This window comes from Chrysemys picta, chromosome 6 (genome assembly GCF_011386835.1).
Source record: "Chrysemys picta bellii isolate R12L10 chromosome 6, ASM1138683v2, whole genome shotgun sequence".
Lineage (NCBI taxonomy): Eukaryota > Metazoa > Chordata > Testudines > Emydidae > Chrysemys > Chrysemys picta.
Genome location: NC_088796.1, coordinates 104,163,545 through 104,183,452, shown reverse-complemented (window position 1 = coordinate 104,183,452; position 19,908 = coordinate 104,163,545). Strand labels below are relative to the sequence as shown.

General features: G+C 40.1%; 1 protein-coding gene across 8 annotated transcripts in view; it reads left to right on the top strand.

The window, feature by feature from the left end:
* Positions 1-19,908, top strand: part of CNTLN (centlein) — a 275,372-nt gene that overhangs the window by 188,207 nt on the left and 67,257 nt on the right. For all 8 annotated transcript variants that reach the window (XR_010588654.1, XM_065549483.1, XM_065549484.1 and 5 more), the window contains 4 exons: positions 589-1,130; positions 4,430-4,604; positions 10,896-10,989; positions 11,697-11,917. Coding sequence is in view for 7 of the 8 variants with exons in the window: in XM_065549483.1 (XP_065405555.1) it covers positions 589-1,130; positions 4,430-4,604; positions 10,896-10,989; positions 11,697-11,917 (1,032 nt within the window). In the remaining variant the exon portion in view is untranslated. The remainder of the gene's footprint in view (positions 1-588; positions 1,131-4,429; positions 4,605-10,895; positions 10,990-11,696; positions 11,918-19,908) is intronic.

Sequence of the window (19,908 nt, the reverse complement as noted above, 5' to 3'; positions counted from 1 at the left end):
CTCAAATAGTGTTTGGTAAGCTTGTAAAGAGGTTTCACTGGGATGGTTTGGATTTTCCTATACTGCAAATAGAAAAGATCCCAGTCTTCATATTCTAAAGTCCCTAAACTTTTTTTAAAATTTCTGGCTGATTTTGAAAGGATATGTTTAATGTTTTTAAATAAGTACATCAAAGAGTTTGATTATTTAAATACCTTGTGCAAAATTGTTTGTTTTGTATATCGTTTCTTTTGAAAATTTTGTTCAGGTTGAATTAGTATGTATAACCAAATCAGTAATGATCTCGGAATGCATCAGCAAGGTTTATTAGCATACTTAGACTTCTGTGTCACTTTGTCTGGAATTTTAACTCCTTTTACCATCTGCCCTTTGCTCAACAGATGTATTATTGCAGTTAGAATGTATTCATCTACACTGCCTTAGAATTATTTTTGAATTAGGCACTTTAGATTATTTTTGTCCTTGTGCTAAATGTAATTTTATTTTCATAAAATAAATGTAATTTTAAGATATAGCAGTTTGGTTTTGTGCTATTTAAAAGGTTAAAAACAAAGTATAATGTTTCACTCTAAAACTCAATTTTGTTAGGTGTGCCAATTGGAAAAGAGATTTAGAGCTCTTGAAAGGGAATCAAAGAAGCTGAAAGAAGTAAATAAACAGTTAACCAAAGACCAAAATGATCTGAAAGCATCTATAAAATGTCACAAAGAAGATGCAGACACAAAAGAGAGAGAGTTAGAGAAGCTACTGAAGAAGCTTCGAGAAATAAAGAAAGACAAAGCAGATCTTCAGTTAGTTATTGATGAGCTGGAGAGAGAAGTTACCTCTCTGAAGAGGCAAGTGGCAGAAGCGAACAGGTTGAGAAATGAAAATGATGATCTGCTTTGTGAGGTGGAGCAGTTGAAAAATTCACTGGACAAAGCCAAAGCAGTGGCTACCATGGCCACTGTCGGAGCAACCCAGGGGCAATGTAATTGTAAAACACCAGGAACCAAGGTTAAATTAAAAGCAACCAAGAAAAAGAGCTCTCTGGGACGTCACCAAGCTTTTCTCAATCAGTCCATCAAGGTTATGAGCAATGTATTTGAGAACTTCAATAAGGATGGCTGGGAGGATATGAGTGAAAGCAGGTACGGCTCTCATTAACTTAGCTCTGTAGAGGGGACACCGTGCATATGTAAAGCACTAGCAAATGGAGATTGAATTTCAACTACTGTCGATTTGGTATTCAGAAAAAATACTGTCAGATCTTTTGAAATATCTTGGGAGGTCTTGTTCTGAGCTTATTGACTGAAATTTGCATGCAAAATTAGCCACAACTGCATCAGTATTTGAATAGGTGCCAGGAAACCCAAAAGAAGGCAATGCTTGATTTCTTCCAGTGATGCTATTTTCATGCAGTCATGAGGCTTGAAATTGACAGTTTGGCAGGTTGATTTAATTTGCTGGCCCTTTGCATATTCACCACTGACAGCTAAGGATTCCCAGGCAAGCCTACTAAGTCGGTTTAGTTATCTTGTGACATGCCGACCCGGGAGGAGAAACATTTTTTCCCCTTAATTTAGTTAGATAAATTTTGAATGACCCATTTCAGCTTGCTAGCAGATGTCTACAAGCTGTTTAACATCCTTTAAATTAAGAACCATCTACACTAATTATTTCATGTATGTTTTATGCACAGTCATTGTACTAACTTTAATTGAATGGTGGTGAAAAATTAGTTCTTTAAAAGTAAGTATTACTGCACATATCCCCAATCTTGAGTCACAAGCCCCCCAGCAAATAACACTGACAAAACTCTTAAATGTTTAGAATTCTTGCCTCTTCTATCTGTCCCCCCACACACACTTGAAGAGGCAGCTGTAAGCCACAAGGGCAAATGAATATAAAATGCTGCATAGTCTCCTACTTCTAGTTCTCTTGTTCCCAAAAGACAATAGAGAAGCAAGTTTTAATTCCACCTTGGGCAGAAGGGAGAGGGCTCGGGGGTCGATTTATCCGTCTAGACTAGATGTGATAAATCGATCCCCGCTGGATTGATCGCTGCCCGCTGATCCGGCGGGTAGTGTAGACATACCCTTAATGTGTGGCACTTTAGTGCAGGGTATTTTTGCACCTCAGCTGTCCAGAAATTAAATGTTCATGTAGGCAAGCCAGAGCAAATCGCTTAACTTCTCTGTTCCTCAGCTTACCCATGCATAAAATGGGGATAATGATATGTAACCAACTATGCAAAGTATCTTGAGAGCTATGGTTGCAAAGCGCTACATAAGTGCTAAGTATTCTTCTTGTTGCTATTGTTGTTTATATTATGGTCTTTTTTTTTTAGATTTTAATATTGCAGACATGCTGATTTCATGCAAACGATTAAAGCTGGTATTTTTGTTGTTGTTGCTATTATTAGCAGTATTTCCTTCTTTTTTTTAATTTGCTAGTTTTTGCCTTCTGTGAATAGTTTTGTAAATCATAATATTGTTCACCAAGGGAAAGTAATACAGTGGCTTCAAGACGTGCCCCAAATAACCAGAAGATATCCTCTTTGACAGTTGTACCCTGAGTGTTTCCTAGCAATGATAGGAATGATTGGCAATGATAGCCCAGAATGCAGGATCTACTGAAGGAAATGTCTTTATTTAGTTATATCTTTTCCATGTCTAAAAATACAGTTCTTTATTACTGAAGGCTGGTTCTAAGTTTCAGGGTTCAACTCTTATATTTTCTAGATGACAGAACATTCTTTCAAAGCATTCAGCTGCAAAGGAACATCAACACAATTAGAAATCCCTTGGTGGTACTTCAGCATCTTCAAAACATTACATTACTTTCTGCTCTTCACAGTCAGTGAGACACATTGATGCATCAGGGGAAGCTTTTCATCATACAAACGCATCTTTTTAGACACTCTGCTTTTGAGTTTGAGGAAGCTTCTCCAGTTAAGTGGCCTGATTCTCTACTCCATTATACACCAGTTTTATGCCACTATAACTCTACTGAAGTGAACGGCACCTTCATATAACACCCTGTTGGTTGGGGGTGTGGGGGGGAATAGAGTAAATGTATCTTGTGCCAATGGATGGTTCAGACTTCATTTACCCAACTTTTCCACAACTCTAGTGGTAAAGCTGGTGATGACCAAGCAGAAAACTGGCAAGGCATGTGAGCCTCTGCCCCAGATCGTCCTTTCAGATGCACTGCAAATCTTGGGGAAAAAATTAGGTCCCCTCCCCATCTTGTAGCAGTAAGAAGAGCTGACTTCAAGGCAGGTGCTTTTGAACACCACCTAACTGTGACTGTTTAAACATCTGCAGAAGGTACTGCAGAAGCTCAAGGACCAGCTGAAATGACAGTGGAAATTTCCTTAGGAATAAAGTGATGAGGAGCCTTACAAAAGCTATAGAAAATAAGGGTACACTAGGTCACAAAGCAAGTTAATTACAGAGCCTGGAAGAAAACCGAGGTATTAGGATTTGCAATTGATCTGTATAGTAAGCATTTTTAAACAGCAAGTACCAAGTTTAAAGGAGTCAGTAAACTCTGCAGCAGTAAAGAGCTGCACTTTAGATATTTCACTAAAACTTAATTTAACTAATCAGCATTGCAAATATAGTTCAAGTGAAACAATAAAGAAGTATATTGCTATTATTATTTTGTACTAAATGTGTACAGTAGTTTGCAGAACACAGAGTGTTACGTGTTTCCTGCCCCCAAAGAATTTAGATTATAACTGACACACAAACATGCCCATAATAACAGATGAGGATTGTTTTTTGAATCTCTCAGATTAACAATGTCAAGGTTGTTGACCTTTGCCAAAAATTGACCTTTATTTTAGACATTTGTTATGCATCAAACCTTCTGTGATAAACAGCATGCATGTGCCCGATCAGTCAGACTGGGTCTTAAAATAAGCAGGGTGGGGTTATTTTTAGCTTTGTTTGTTTGTTTTTGTTTTCACACATTGAAGTTCAATAACAATTAGTTTTAAGAGGAAATGCAGTACATCTTTGGAACCAGGTCACAGGACTTACAATATACTGTAGCACAGCTTTTTGATTATGTCAGCTTTCTGGTCTACAACAAAAAGCACTTGTCACTAGTATCATGCAGCCTCTTGTAAACTATAATTACAGTAGACTATAGATGGAGCTGTTCAAGTAGAATTCAGTAAAAATTTAAATTAGCAGAATTTAAGATTTCTTTTCATTTATAAAATGCTTGTTACAAATGTGTTATTTGTAGGTATTCATTAAATGAGTCAAATTAATATTTTTCAGATTATGCATCGTTCACCAACTGTTTTTAAAATGCTTACGGCAGTTCGCGTTTGTAATGTGTGTGACTAATCACATGGTATATTTTGTGATCCCTTATTCGATATTTCAACTTTTTAACAAGGACATTGATTTCCCCCCCAAATATGCTATTTTAGTGATTCTGAAATACCAACTTCTGAAAGCGTGGAATCAATAATTATGAAAACAGTCCAAAACATTGATTCACTAACAGACACAAATGATCAACAGGAAAAATATCAAATACAAGATAATCAGATGGTCCACAATATTGCACATTTAGAAGACAAGAGCCGACTATATCACAAAAAGGTACAGTATAACTTGTGCATTAAAATGTATCCTATGATTTTCAAATAAGCAATTTTTAGTAAATATTTTTATATGTTACAATACTTCAGTGTTTCCTCATATTGAACTAATCAGTCTAGTGGAGCCATTACCAAACATTTTACAGATTTTATTTAACTGAATATACACAAAATTAGATCTTGGAGAAATGCTTATTGTGAGATGTTGTGCAGTTATTTATTGGAAGCTGAACATATAGCCAGTAGTCTATTCCTTGAGTATCTCTGTAGCTGAATAATTTCTTAGGATGAGAATTGCCTACAAGATGTAGTCATACAAGTAAACAAAAACATGACTCATCAATAATATATGGGCTAGCAAACATTTTATCTCAATTTTTGAATTCTCAGTATTTTCAAATAAATTACCCTAGAATCATCAAATTACCCTTGACTTCTTGTTTGCAATCCTGTAGTAGAGGGTGTGTTAGCTATTTCATTTATTGTTTGTCTGTGGACATATAACTTGGGTTTAAGTTCTCAGTGGTACCAATAGTCACTCTGACAGTGACTTAAATTGACAATGAAAGTCCCGCAAAGTTTTTTAGTTCTCAAGCATCCTGGCTTGGAGGGAGTCCTGTTACTGATAGGTGATTGCCCCCAGAAGGAGACAAAAATAGATTTGCTATCCTCCTGGCACCATTGACTTTAAACACACCTTTTTGCAGGAGCAAACATGGACCAAACAGTATTCCTGGGGCATCCAGGAGCCTGTTACTACCAAGTATTGCCTCGTAGTAGGGTTTCTCACATGATATTTGATCTACTTTGAAGATTGATGCACAAGATCTGAGAAGTGCAGTTTAAACCATTCAGAATTGTTGATTTTGGCATTGCAAAGGCAAAACCTTGAAGTCTGGATTTTAGGCCACTTGGCTGCATATAGTAATTGAACTATGCTTTTTGTCCTTATAGCTGCATATTTGACTGGTTTTGTTCTGTCCTCTTGGATTTAATTTGAAGAAACAAAGGAATAAACATATGTAAAAATAAACAAACAACAAACCCATCAGGGGCTGCATTTAAAGTATTAATTTTTGTGATGAAGAACAAAAGGAAGTAAACATACCTTTCTGATTGTCAGAACTTGAATAATCTTTTCTTGTACTGTAGATCTTGGTGCAAAATTAAGAAAGATCATTGTAAAATGTTCAGTATAACCAGGAGTACTTGTCTTGCCGATAGGTGCCTGGATTTTCAAAAGTGTCTGCCTATGCACCTATCTCCCATCAAAATCAGTTGGAGTTAGGAACTTTTGCACTTTTGAAAATACGGGTAGGTACCTACCTACCTCGTTAGGTTCCTTTAAAAATCTGTCTGTGTCTTTATGGTATTAAATTATAAATTCCTCGCCTCATGTAGTACTCTTAGGGTTGACAAACTGAGAGACGTTGCCATTCCTGCCATCCCTCCTTTCCCTGTTACAACATCCATGATATTGATCAGAGCTGAGTGGAAACCGACATTTCCGTTCCTTAGAAAAATTCACATTTCCAAATTGGAAGAAAAAGTTGGAAATGGAAAATTTTCCATGGAATACACATTTTTTTTTAAATTCCATTTCAGAAGAACCAAAACAGATTTTCTGGAAAATTTCCAGCTACCCAGATGGGCCCCCATCTCCGCAGCAGCCTACCTACTGTGGAGCAAGAGCTGGGGAAACTGGGATCTGGGGTGTCACTGCTCCCCAGAAGCTGGCTAGCCAGGGCTGGCAGGGAGATGGCCAGCCTTCTTGCTGGCAGGAATCTATGCAGCCTAGTCTCGTCCTTGGTGATCTGATCACCCTTTGTTCGCTACAGCTTTCCTGTTCCTCTATTCTTGTGCCTACTAGCCCAAGCTGGACACAAAGCTAAAAACTTCCTCTCACTGGGCTGGGGCTGCCCCGCATTGAACTCTTCTACAGCTGTAGTCTTTATGTATTTCTGTTCTGTGAGAAAGAAGGTGGGATTTCTATCCTCCCTAACTCGAGGGCAGCCAGAAAGCAATGGAAGGGTGGTTGAGGGATGGCTGGGCTCTCTTGAGTGAACCATGCACTGTGATCCTAATGGAAGAGTTAGCCAAGGCAGTCTCTGGGGTGACTAGAAGCACAAAAGTTTTTTATTGAAACTTGAACAAAATCTCAGTCTCAGTGAAACTGGCCAGTACATGGGGACTGTTCTGGTGAAGCAGGACAAGCTGGGTAAACCATGACGTCTTGGTTCATGGCCTACAGGAATTTATGACGGTCTCTTCAGATCCTGAAGAAAGAGGCATCAGGGTTGTAGCAGCAGACAAACTGACTTTATTCAGTGCCCCATCTAGCAGACTAGCAACTGTGAAGAGAAGATGGTGCCAAGAAAAAACTGGAATGGCACTGTCACTGATATTCCCAGCACCAAAGTTGACTCCACTACCATCACAGACACTGGTACCAAAGCAGACACCGACACCTCTGGTACTGAAGACCGGCACTAAGAGGGGCTACTCTGAACACTAAGGCAGAGATTCCAGATGGAGCTCAGGATCTTTATGCAAGGACAGACCATGAAAAGCCTCTGGAGAGAAATCCACCAAGTCCCGCACTGTGTTGAGGACTGGTGATAAGGAGCAGCCTACAAAGGAGGACTCCTCTGATACTGACTCTGGATTTGGCATCAGACCCCTCATCATAGATGCCCATATCCAATGACACACCACAGGAAAAGCCAGAACCATCATCAGCACCGAGGCACCTGCCAGTACCCAGACCAACCACACACTGCGAGCATTGTAATCCTCTGCACTGCCCATGGAGGAGATCTGTTCTTCCTGTCCATTGCACTCTTACTTGAGATCTTACTGTCATTGTCTTGAAACTCACACATTCACCTTATCCTTAAGGTTGTCTTCCTTGGCCTGGATGATCAGTGAGCTCCAGGCCCTTATGGCTAGACCTCCTTACACATCCTTTGATAGTGACAAGGTGGTTCTGAGACTGTACCCTAGATTCCCCTCTAAAGGGGTCTTGGAGTTCCACCTAAATCATTCAGTTAACTTGTCAGTACTCTTCCCAAAACTACATTTGATGCTGTGTAAGAGAAAGCTGCATACTTTGGAGGGTTCTAAACTCTTGATTTGTTACACTGTCAGAAATAAATCTTTCAGACTGTATCTAGAACATTGAAATGCCTAAACCATTGCATCACAGAAGCTCTCTGAGTGGATCACATCTGCATCTCCATCTCTTACCAATTAGCTGGTGAGCTTCTCCATCCAAACATCCAGGTGCACACCACCAGGGCACAGGCATTTAGCTGAGTCTGCTTCAGAAATGTGCCAGTATCTGAGATCTGTAAAACAGTGATATGGAGCAACTCACTGACTTTCATTTAAAAAGCAACAGAGAGTCCTGTGGCACCTTTAAGACTATCAGATTTATTGGAGCATAAGCTTTCGTGGGTGAATACCCACTTCGTCAGACACATGTAATGAAAATTTCCAGAGGCAGGTATAAATATGCAGGCAAGAATCAGTCTGGAGATAACGAGGTTAGTTCAATCAGGGAGGGTGAGGTCCTCTGCTAGCAGTTGAGGTGTGAACACCAAGGGAGGAGAAACTGCTTTTGTAGTGTCAAATTTGCAAATGAACTGAAGCTCAGCAGTTTCTCTTTGGAGTTTGGTCCTGAAGTTTTTTTTGCTGTAAGATGGCTACCTTTACATCTGCTATTGTGTGGCCAGGGAGTTGAAGTGTTCTCCTACAGGTTTTTGTATATTGCCATTCCTGATATCTGACTTGTGTCCATTTATCCTTTTACATAGTGACTGTTTGGCCAAACTCATTAGCAGAGGGGCATTGCTGGCACGTGATGGCATATATAACATTGGTGGACGTGCAGATGAATGAACCGGTAATGTTGTAGCTGATCTGGTTAGGTCCTGTGATGGTGTTGCTGGTGTAGATATGTGGGCTGAGTTGGCATCGAGGTTTGTTGCATGGATTGGTTCCTGAGTTAGAGTTGCTATGGTGCGGTGTGTGGTTGCTGGTGACCACATTTGCAAATTTGACACCATCATATTAGGATCAAACAAAGACTGTGAATGGCTAGCCAACTACAAAAGCAGTTTCTCCTCTCTTGGTGTTCACATCTCAACTGCTAGTAGAGGACCTCACCCTCCCTGATTGAACTAACCTCATTATCTCCAGACTGATTCTTGCCTGCATATTTATACTTGCCTCTGGAAATTTTCATTACATGCGTCTGACGAAGTGGGTATTCACCCACGAAAACTTATGCTCCAATATATCTGTTAGTCTTAAAGGTGCCACAGGACACTGTTGCTTTTTACAGATCCAGACTAACACGGCTACCCCTCTGATACTTGACTTTCATTTAACATCGTGCCCTTAACATGGCAGCTAGGCTGAATGCCAAGTTTGGGAGAACAGTTTTTCAATATCTGACTGATACAGCTGATGCATCTCCTTCCCACCATTCAGAGTGAATACTTGCCAGGTATCTACAGTGGGATCCACAATGACACATTTTTGAAGAAGGAAGAACGGTTACATACCCTACAGGAACTGTGGTTCTTGGAGATGTTGTAGTCAGTGTGGATCCCTTGCCCTACCCTCAATCCCGGCTCTTTGGAGTCCTCCACTAACATGGGCTGTGAATGGCAAAGGAACTGATGGAGGGTCACAGCTGCTCCATTCTTTGTGCCCCATATGGGAGCACAAAAACAGGCACATGCATGGACCCAACAGACATTGCTATTCAAAAGTCTCTAGGATTTCACATGAGGAGCTGTATGCTTCAAATGGGATCCATGCTGACATACTTTAGGGAAAATAACCATCCTTTACTTAAGGTTACATAAGAAGCCAATGGCTGAGCTGGAAAGGGAGCTCAGTTCTCTGTGGTAGTGGACAAATGTATCCAGTAGACCACAGTGCCTCTCATACAGTTATTTCCAATCTCTATCCATCGACCAAATGTAAAATGGTGGTGCCATGCTTACCTACCATTGTAAAGTACTTCAAGATCTATGTGGAAAAAATACCACGTAAGTGCAAACTCTTCTTAGTAGCCAGATTCTTTTACATGGGACCACTAAGGCACAAAGAGTAATTTAGTTGGGAAGCTGTTACTTAGTGGATTAGATATTTTCTCTTGAACTGAGAATCCTGGGTTTTAGTCATAAGTCTAACAATTAGTTTGCTGTGACTTTTTAGCATCTTTTTCCAACATTTGGGCTGAAAGGAGCTTCTGCACATACATGCATGGCTGTCTAAGTTACCGAGGCATTTTAGATTATTAGATTAGATTGGGCATCATTGCTCACTGTATTAAATCTGGTGATTTACATTCTGGTTATTTACAATTTAAGAAATATATAATTCTTTACCTACACAAAAGAAAAATTGCAAGATTTTGAAAACAAATTAAAAAACAAAACTTTGTTTCAGAACTGATCAAGGATTTAAAAGCAAGGAAATGAATAGTTTTTTTTTTTTTAATGAATCACATTTTACCCACTTCTGTGCATATATTACTTATATTCCTACTGCATATGGCAAGCAACATTGTTCATCTTTCTACTTGTGTCAGCTGAACATTGAACAGGTTATTAGCCTATTTAGATTACAGAGTCTAGCAGCAATTATCATTTTATATTGAGATATTCTTGTACTAATCTTTAAAAGTGCATGCACCTGATTTAGGTGTAGTCAAACACAGGAGTTGGGGATTGTGTATGTACATAGGTGTTGCATGCTGTTTCAGGCTGACTATCTAATTTGGACTTTTGCAAAAGTGTATGCAATTATTTGAATCTTTGAGCCATTATCTTGTTACTTAAATGTAATGAAAAGTGGGATATTGTAGGTCCTGAAGTATTAGAACCTCTTTCATCCTAATGATGATCGGTGTATATTTTATTTCGAATGATACATTTCCCATAGCATCATACAGTGGTATTGCAGTACACTGTTTTATCCCCTTGCTTATGCCATAGTTGGGATCCTGTGGGAATTATCATCTTAGTAGGACAGTGCTCTTCTTTACAGGTTTTAAATGTTTTTTCCTACTCCCTGTGGAAAGGAAATAAACCAGTACTTTTCATTATAGTGCTGTTTGTCCACACTTCTGCATAGTTTTATTTATTTTAATTTTGCTTATTTGAGATGGGGAGTTCTGACATTTATTTCCATACAAATCAGTAAGCTCTGGAGTGTTAACAGTAGATGTGTCAAAGTAGAAAGCTGCTTAATCTTTGTGCTGCTGTTCTTTATTTAGGGCAACACACAGAACAAGGACATTGAAAAATCACATTCCCAAAGGAGGAAGATCAGTCCTCTCATAACAGCTCATCCATCAGTTATAAACAAAGGTAGGAATTTTAGATGCATTTGGGGCCAGGTCATGAAAGAAAGCAAAAGATATGCAAGGGTGTTTTTGCATGCCTAGTGTTTGCATGTAAGCACCATTACTGTGCACATACCCAATTATATGCTATCTTAGTATTTGCCTATTGAAATGTGGCATATACACATATTTTAAAATTTGGTCCTTTATTTTAATGAAGTTCTATTCGGAATAGTGATTATATAAAATGTCATTTTCTTGCTCAGCTTATCTAATTTTTGTTTCTATGTCCAACCGATTGATTTTACTGACTAACGTAAGTTTTTACTACTTTCTATTCCTTTTAGCCCTTGAGAGCCAATACAGCTGTGAGACAGAATGAGCTGTATTCTCATCTGGCTCAGACCTTAAAAAAATCTGTTAACTAAGCACTGATTGTGGAATCTTTATTGTTGGTAATGCATCAATGAGAAACTTGGAATCAGGTTTGACTTCCAAATCCCAGGTTGAATTTGCAGAGCTGGCAGTTAGGGAAAAAACAACCCTTTATATGTAACCTGAACCAGCTTGATCTGGAAGTCATTGAGAGACAATAAACATGGAACCCTACAAGCTGCTTTTAGCATCATTTTTCAGACAGAACCACACTTTGGAAGGCTAATGAAAAACTAAAAGCAATTTAATAATTATGTCATGACCTTCCAGTTTGGTGACCTGCCACTTTATGTTTAGTAAACAGAGAGAAAAGGAGAAATATTGTGGCCCAGAAACCAGGCTGCTCTGTTTTATTGCGGGAACGAATTAAGTCCTTGCAGCAGCAGATAGCTGTTCTGCAGAATGCAAAAAGGATAGCAGTATCTTCTGTCAAAGAATTTAAGGAAGCCAATGAAAAACTAACATCTCAACTACATCTGGCTGATCAAAGACTTCAAACCAGCAGACGGACAATACAGGTAACGACAACTCTATGGTAAAATGTAACAGAAAGATCACATTGCCGAAGTCTGACAGCCAAATTCACCTCTTGTATAATTCCATGGAATTATGTCAGAATTTAATTTATGCTCTTACCTTGTTGTGGTCAATATTTTGATATAGCATGTTTGCTAAACACGTTACAAATGAGCATATTTTATACAAGTGTTTTGAGTCAGTTACCATCTACAGATGGTTATTAAAATAGAGGCCTCGATTCCATTGAGCCCTAACTGTGAGGAAGCTTCCCTGAGGAGGTAAGTTACCCTAGCCACTCCCATTCCTGTACCAGCACCAGTGATTTTGGGGATAACTGACTAGCTTCAGATGCTGGAGCAGAGTGGAGCAGCTTGTGCTGTTTCCGACCTCTTCAGTCAGGATCTAGAATCAGCCCTAAATCTTTTTTTAATCCTAGATTTCTCTGTTAAGGTGGGGGCAGTTAGAGAGCAAGTTTTATGAAACTGGAAACTAGCAAACTGAAAGATAAACTGCCATTTGGTTAACACCCCACCCCCCCAAAATGCCAGCTTTCCCTCCCCTTCTTTAGCCTTCTCTCCACTTCATCCATACTCCTATTCCTTCCTGTTTTTCTTCACTCTCACTTTTTATATATATTTTATGTTAATGTATATGAAAACTCCTCAGCTGGACCCCCCCTTGCTACTCATGCTGTAGTGACTGGCCTGTCTTTTTATAGAGCTGATTCAACATTTCTGCAGTAATTGTCTCCTGTTGGTCACACAAAAATATCCTGCTACAACAGATGGACTTGCTGGAAGGAGGCAGGCATTAAAAAAGAGATCAAATTTCTCTTTTCTCCCTCCCTTCCCCAATCTTCTCTTAATTCTTCTATTTGCAGATAAGGTGAAAACTGTTTCAAGGCCAGTCCTTTTTACTGTTTGGGAGAGGGGGAGCTACTAATTTCCAGAGGGGGGTGGGAAATCTCATTTCTGTTTATACCTTTTGCATAACTGTGTATGCATTATGAAATGTATGTTTGAAATGTTCAGGTACAGATGGTCCAAAGGCATATCTAATGATTAGTGGAGCTCTCCCTACCTCATAAGCAGTATCATAATGTAGAGGTTCATGGACTATTATTTTCACAGGGAGTAACATGTAATGTAGCTAGAACAGGTAATGTAAATCCAGACTTTGGATCTCCACAAGAAAGCAAACTGGGAAAAACAAATAAAAGGACCTCCATGTTGTATTGCCAGGAAACTGGAAAAAAATGCACCATTGACATAAGCATAAATTATACTGGACCACTAGGTCTGCTATAGTTAAGGTTAAGACCAGCTTTCTGTGTAAATGATGATTCTTCTAAGTGCTCTGAAAACTGCATGCATAGTTGGATTGTCTTGAAATCTGCTATGCCTAGTTGGCGTATGTGATAGAATTAGTGACCCAAATTTGGGGTCATTTGAACAAGAGGTTCCTGAGATATAGCCCTCGCCTAAAAAAAACAGCTTTTCTTAAAGTTCACAGATTCTACCAGCTTTTTTGTGCACACTCAGTATGTTTACGCCTGCAATGTAAGCCTGGGCTCAGAGTCAGGCTCAAACCTAACCTCCCTTCTGTCCACATACAAATCCCACTAACCGAGGGCTCCGACTCAGGGTCCCAATACCCTGCAGGGTCCCAGTACCCTGCAGGTAGTGTCTAAGCCCAGGTCAAGCCTTAACCCAGGGTTCGAGTCCTATTGCTTTGCAGTGTAGATGCAGCCCCTCTTGACTTGGGTCTTGAATCTACTCTACTGAAAATGGAAGCAACCGCTCTTGGTGTACTTTAGCAGCTCAGTGAGTCAGCATTCACCCTTCTTACCAGAGTTGTAAACAGACAAGCACAGAGCTTTATGTGCTTGCAATGTAGACTGAACAGAAAAAGCCTTTTGCAAAGCATGCTGCTTCATGGTCATGGGAGCACAGCCAGATTTTGGTAAATCTCTGGTGCAAGGCTGGCAAAACTAGGAATGCCCACACATACTAGCAAATAGCGAAGAACCTGACTCCTAATCATTGGAAAACCCAGGCATCATGAAATTTTCCAGTGCAACCCATTTTGACATTCATAAATTGCCCTCTGTGGTCCACAAGGGCCAGCATAACAATGAACTTGTACCCTCTTTGGTTTATGTGCTTGTTAGGGGAGATTTTGACAGCCCAGCAAAATGCCTAGGCCACTGCTAGTACTGGAATATTGATTATTATGCTTATTGCCAAAAGCAGCTCTAAGGCCTTTGTAGCAGCTTTAGCATAAGTAGGCAGGCCAGGAGAGGAGGGGGAGTGACCACAACAATTGAGTATGATCCTTTGCCATCCTGTCTTGCTTCTTTCAAACTGCTGAAGTTTGCAGTTTTGGAAAGATAGGAAGTCTGTCTATATTTGACTTCTGGTGTGTGTGTGTGTCGGGGCCCACGATAATGCAGACTCCGCAAAAACACAACTAACGACTTGAACAAAACTAACTACAAAAACAACTAATGGCTTGAAACTTCTTGCTTAATAAACTTCTTGCGACGCGGATATTGGTGATTGACAAGCTATATGACATTTTGAGCATAAAAAGGGAAAGAGGTGTGAGTGATTTGGATTTGAACTTCTGGACATCTCTTGGAATCCTCAGTGACAGGCGGAGGGCTGGCCACCTCAACCTTGTCGTTAGACCACTCAAGACCTTTCCAAATTGTGGGTAACTATAGATTTGAGGAGCTCTAACCATTTGCATATCTGTGTGTGCTGGAGATAGTAATTTTGGATAAAAGCACTTTGGGTTTGTGCCAATTTTTAATCGGACGGATGGGCCATGTCCCCGCTGATTTATTTCCTGACATTGCCTCGCAAAGAGTAAAGTTACCAAGAGCTTTGGATTGAGAGAACCCCCAGTAACATGCTCCTTGAGGAGAGAAAAGGAGTCCCATCAATGGCCCCAGCACAGTTTGGAAACTCCATTCTCTCAAAGCCAGCCCTTCAGAAATATCTTCTGTGCCCACCACCTTGGGGTATACAGCACACCCGACTGCCTCAGAAACCTCCACCACCACTTAACCCACAGTTGACCAATACCAAACTGGTTTGCAATGGACCTATATCAGTCTGGGATAGCCAGCTTCTAGACAGCTATAACAACCTGCTTCTGGGCTGGCAGGGGTGTTCTCATGCATGTGTCTTTATGCTGCTCACAAAGCTCCAGAAATGCAGCTTTCTTTGTGCTAAAGTTCTGGACTTGCTGCTAGTTATCCCAGGCCTGCATGATGATGGTGATCCCACTAGTCTGTGCTTGTGGCCCTGCTCCAGAAGTGCTGGTCCATAGAGGGAGCAACAAAGGCTGTACTGAGTTTATTGAGAAGCATCAGCCAGTTTGAGTCTGCCATGCCTGGGTACTCCTCCTCCTTCTGCTCCATTGTAACCTGTGCCAGGTGCCTTTGGTGTGTTAGAAAAACGCCATCGAAATAGCCACCAGTGCCTCACAAAAGCTCTGTCCATTTCCTGACACAGGCGTGAAAGCACAAGCAAGAGAAGTTCTTCAGAAAGTAACTCCTCTATGTTGCTGACTCCAGTAGTTGGAAATGCACTGACAAAAATGACACCGCAGCAGGCGGTACTGGCAAGCGGGTCAACCTTCCTGTAATATGCAGGGTGGACAGTCAAGTTTTCGACAGTGCACCACAGTCAAAGGGCTAGAGCAGCCACATTTCGGGTGGGTGCTGAGGAGTCTAGGAGGTGGCTGGTTTGACTGAGGTCTGCATACTGCAGTGTGGGTGCCAGAGCCCCAAGTTAGAAACAGTTTAACCTAGGGTTAACAATCAGTGTCAACAGCTCAAGTCCTGGGTTCTCTAACGCAGGGTCAGTTGTCTCATGTCCCACTAACTCTGGGCTTACATTGCAGTGTAGACATACCCTTAGCTTCTAATGGCTTAATGGGACAGGAAGGGGAGGTGAATTGGAAATGGTGGCTGGGCGGCTTAATGTTGTGGAGGAGGGTGTACGAAAAAGGCATACTAATCTCCTCTCACCCGGTTAAAGTTACTGTAACACTATGTAATAAACTTCTAGTTCTTGGGAGACAGACCATGTCTGAGATTTTTCTCACCAGCCCTGTAAGTGACTACACATTCCAAACATTTCAAAGCACAAGTATTATCCCCATTCCATTATAATGAAGTGTACTGGGGGTGGGGCTTCTTAGGAATCACACAGCAACTGTGTGGCCTAGTGGAGAAAACAGTGGACTGGGACTCTGCAGACCTGGACTCTATTCCTACCTCTGCCACTGGCTTGCTGGATGACTTTAGTCAAGTCACTTCACCTCTCTGTGCATCAGTTTCCCCATCTGTACAATGGGGATAATGATGTTTCCCTCCTTGAGGTCTACTGTTGAAAAACCCTACTTTTATTATCAGTACCTGGCCACAATAGTATCGCAGCTGCTTGTCTTCATGATAATTACAACTGCCTAAACGACCATGAACTCCTGCCAGCAACATTTCTCTTTTTATTGAGAAGACTAGGAAATGCAACGGCAAAAACTTTGTTAATTCAGAGTTACGGTTGCCAGGTGGTATCTTGTGCCATTCCAGAATACCAAGTTCAGCAAAACTCAGACTTGTGAAAACCAAGAAATAAAGAGTCAGAGTATTTCAAATTCCAACTTCTGAAAACTGAAAAATAAAAAGTTAAGATATGTGCCCACACAACCTTAACTCTGGACTTTTTGAGTGATGCCCCCATATGCCATAACACATACGTGCACTCTGCCTTGCACTGAACAGGCGCTGCCTACATCTGCCCTACACTCAAACACGTCACCGACTCCACAGAAAGAATACCCCATCTGTTAAATTTCACATCCCTTTCACAACCCCTTCACCTTTATGCCCATCTAAATGCTGACAATACCCAGGTCAAGAAGACCCCTGTGACCCAGTATTGACACTGTCTATGCAATGCAGAACTGAAATGAGGCATACTGGATCTTTCTGGGTACACATGCACCTCTTTCCTTTGATCACACTATTGAGGTCAGGCAGAGGGGCTCACCCTTTCTTCCTCCAAGGTACACAGACCTGATCACCTCATATCACAGTCGCAGCACTTCCAGCTGATCCAGCTAATTCCTCCACCATTCAGTACAATTACACCTAACACAGTGAATGCAGCTGCAGATAATTCCTAGCACCTCTTGCCAGCTCCAGGTGGTCAGAGTTAAGGTTTGCGTGGTACCTTATCTCTTCATTTCCAGTTTTTTCACAAGTTTGAGTTTTGCTGAACTCTACATTTTGGAAGGACACAATATATCACCAGGCAACCTTAACTCTAAAGTTCTTTTTGTGAGTTAATATAACCTTATTGGAAACACTTCATTCCACTGGCCCAGGGTGGAACAAGCCTGGTCTCTCAACAAAAGCAATTTTCACCATGCTAATTTAGTTGGAAAACAAACAAATGACATGTTAGTCACAGGATCTCTTAAAATTTTGGTGCACTCTGAGCAAACACATAAATGGCATTGCAGGTATTCAAGGAAAAATTGTATTAGACATGCATGGTTTTTTTTCCTTCTCAGCAACTAGTTCAAATTCCTTTTTCTCACAACAAATTACTGTTGAGGTGCCATACAAGTGCTACCAAGTGGGAAATCCACATTTTAAGCAGAAGCTTGGGCTACCTGCCAAGTGAAAATTAAGGAGGTAAAGAACCTCTACTGTCACTTCAGGGTACATGTATGTTTTAGAGAGAGTATGTGGTTCAGACAGATCAAATGACTTGTAAAACATATTTTTTGTGCTATGTAGAAAAGTTATCTAGAAGATAATCCTCAAGGTATTGCAAAGGTAACAGAAGTTGTTTTAAATGCTGTCATCCATTTACCATGCCACTACTAACAATGGTGTTATGTTTTCAGTTCTTTACCCTAATATCTTTGTTATACTGGCTGCTGACATTTTCTCTTGAAGGTAGAAAGGGAAAAGAACTACTAAAACACAAGGGAATAACCCATGAAAATGAAAAGCTGAGAATGGTGCGTAGTTTTAAGGAAAATATTAATAATTTAAATAGCATCAGAATTGTTAATAGCCATATTTATAACTGTCTACATAATCATAATGGGCTGGAATGACACTATAGATATAGCACATTTGTGGTACTGGATTAAACTAAATGTTCTATCCCAGCATTTGTAAACATTAGCATCATGTACATGGATAAGATAGCCCTGTTGACTGAATTTAGCTAAAGAAAGAAATTCATTAATAGACATAGACAGATGTTTGTGCAGTACTTCATCAAAATCACAAAGGAATCTAGTGGTATAAGATCAACTCTAGAGTTAAGATTTAAATGTTCCAGATGTTCATTTTGAGGCAGATTTTATAGTTCATCCAACCTAAGGACTGGGTGGCATCAGTTGATCTCCAGGACCTATAATCTTTCTATCATTAGGAATACTGGATTTTAAATTCATTTATTCTTTTTAGCTTTATAAACTCTGTGTAGCAATGCAGAGTTCATATTGTATTCTTTTTCAGCAAAAACTGATCTCTGCATATTTTTGTAAAATGACTATAGGGTGACTGCACATGTGAGACTCAAAGTTTGCATTCTTGAGGACTCCCATAAGTAGTGAATCAAGACCTTCTGTTCACAAGTACAGTAGTTAGGCTTTGCAATCAGTGTGTAGAAATCACAGCTGGCGTTTTTGCTTAATGTAGAAGTGATGGGATCTGATCTTTCCTGAGTTCCTTAGAAAACTGTCATGGAAGAATTATTGGCAAAATTCAGGGAAACTCTTTTGAAGAAGCTTGTTTTCTTCCTGCACCCCCTGTGTCTAATGGCAGTATTGAAATTTCTATCACCAGATGTCTGCTCATATTAAAAGACTTTCTGTTACATATAGAGGAGTAATTACAATTAGTGTTGTGCAAAATGTACCATTTTCACAGCAAAAGCTCAGACAAAGTATGTGGGATGCAAAGGATAACAATCTGATTGCAATTTAAGTCAGTAATGCTTACCTTATTAGTGCTGTGACCCAACTCACATCCCATCTTGCTCAAATGCACCCCAGAATCCTTTGCGCCCCTTCCCATAGTGCTTCAAAAGTGGCGCCACAGGAATAGTTGCAATACTTTATGAGTTGCTTTTGGCATCTGACTAGTAATAGTTGCAAAGTGGCTGAACAAATCTGTTTCAGCAGAAGACCAGGGACTGGGAGAATGGGAACAAGCTTGCAACCCACCATAGCAACTACTGGCTATGCCTTTGGGGAGCACAACACAAAGGTTGAAAAGCAGTTCTTCAAGCATATTCTTCCAGATGTGTAACTGTTTTGTTTTGTTTTTTATTTAAAAAAAAAAAAGCAGCCTCTGCATGGTATTGCCATAATTCAACCTAAAGATTTCCTGTGGTAGCATTTTAGAAAAAACTTCAGGCTTTTCTTGAGCAATTCTATGTTCTTTGCAGTTAAGCATAGCTTCCTTTGCCTAGCTCTTACTGTGCTTTTGTTTGATTCTTATTATGCTTCTCAAAGGTTTGTTGATTTGGTGAAACTTCTCAAGCATAGGAAGGAGGAAACATAAGAGAGGATAGAGAAAGGATTCTCACTTCAAAAATAATTCTCTTCTGTTTGTGGCTTCCTTTACTTATATATTTGCTTATTTTTATTTGTACAGTCTACTATAGCAAAGAGGCTCAAAGGTGCACATGAAAATTCAGTAACGCAACTCCCTTCTTTACTCTCCTTATTGTGCTTAAGTTACAATATGCACACTGTATAACATCACCAAGTTTTGGAGATTCCTTAAATATCCAGTTACAATGGTGTTAATTAAAGCCTGATGGCCAAATTTGGACACCATGTAAACAGCTGCCATTAATTACAGTGGAGCTGTATCACTTACCCAAGGTCTGAATTTGTCCCTAGTTTGGATATTGGATTTTCAGCTTACCACCTTTTCCTTGCTTTC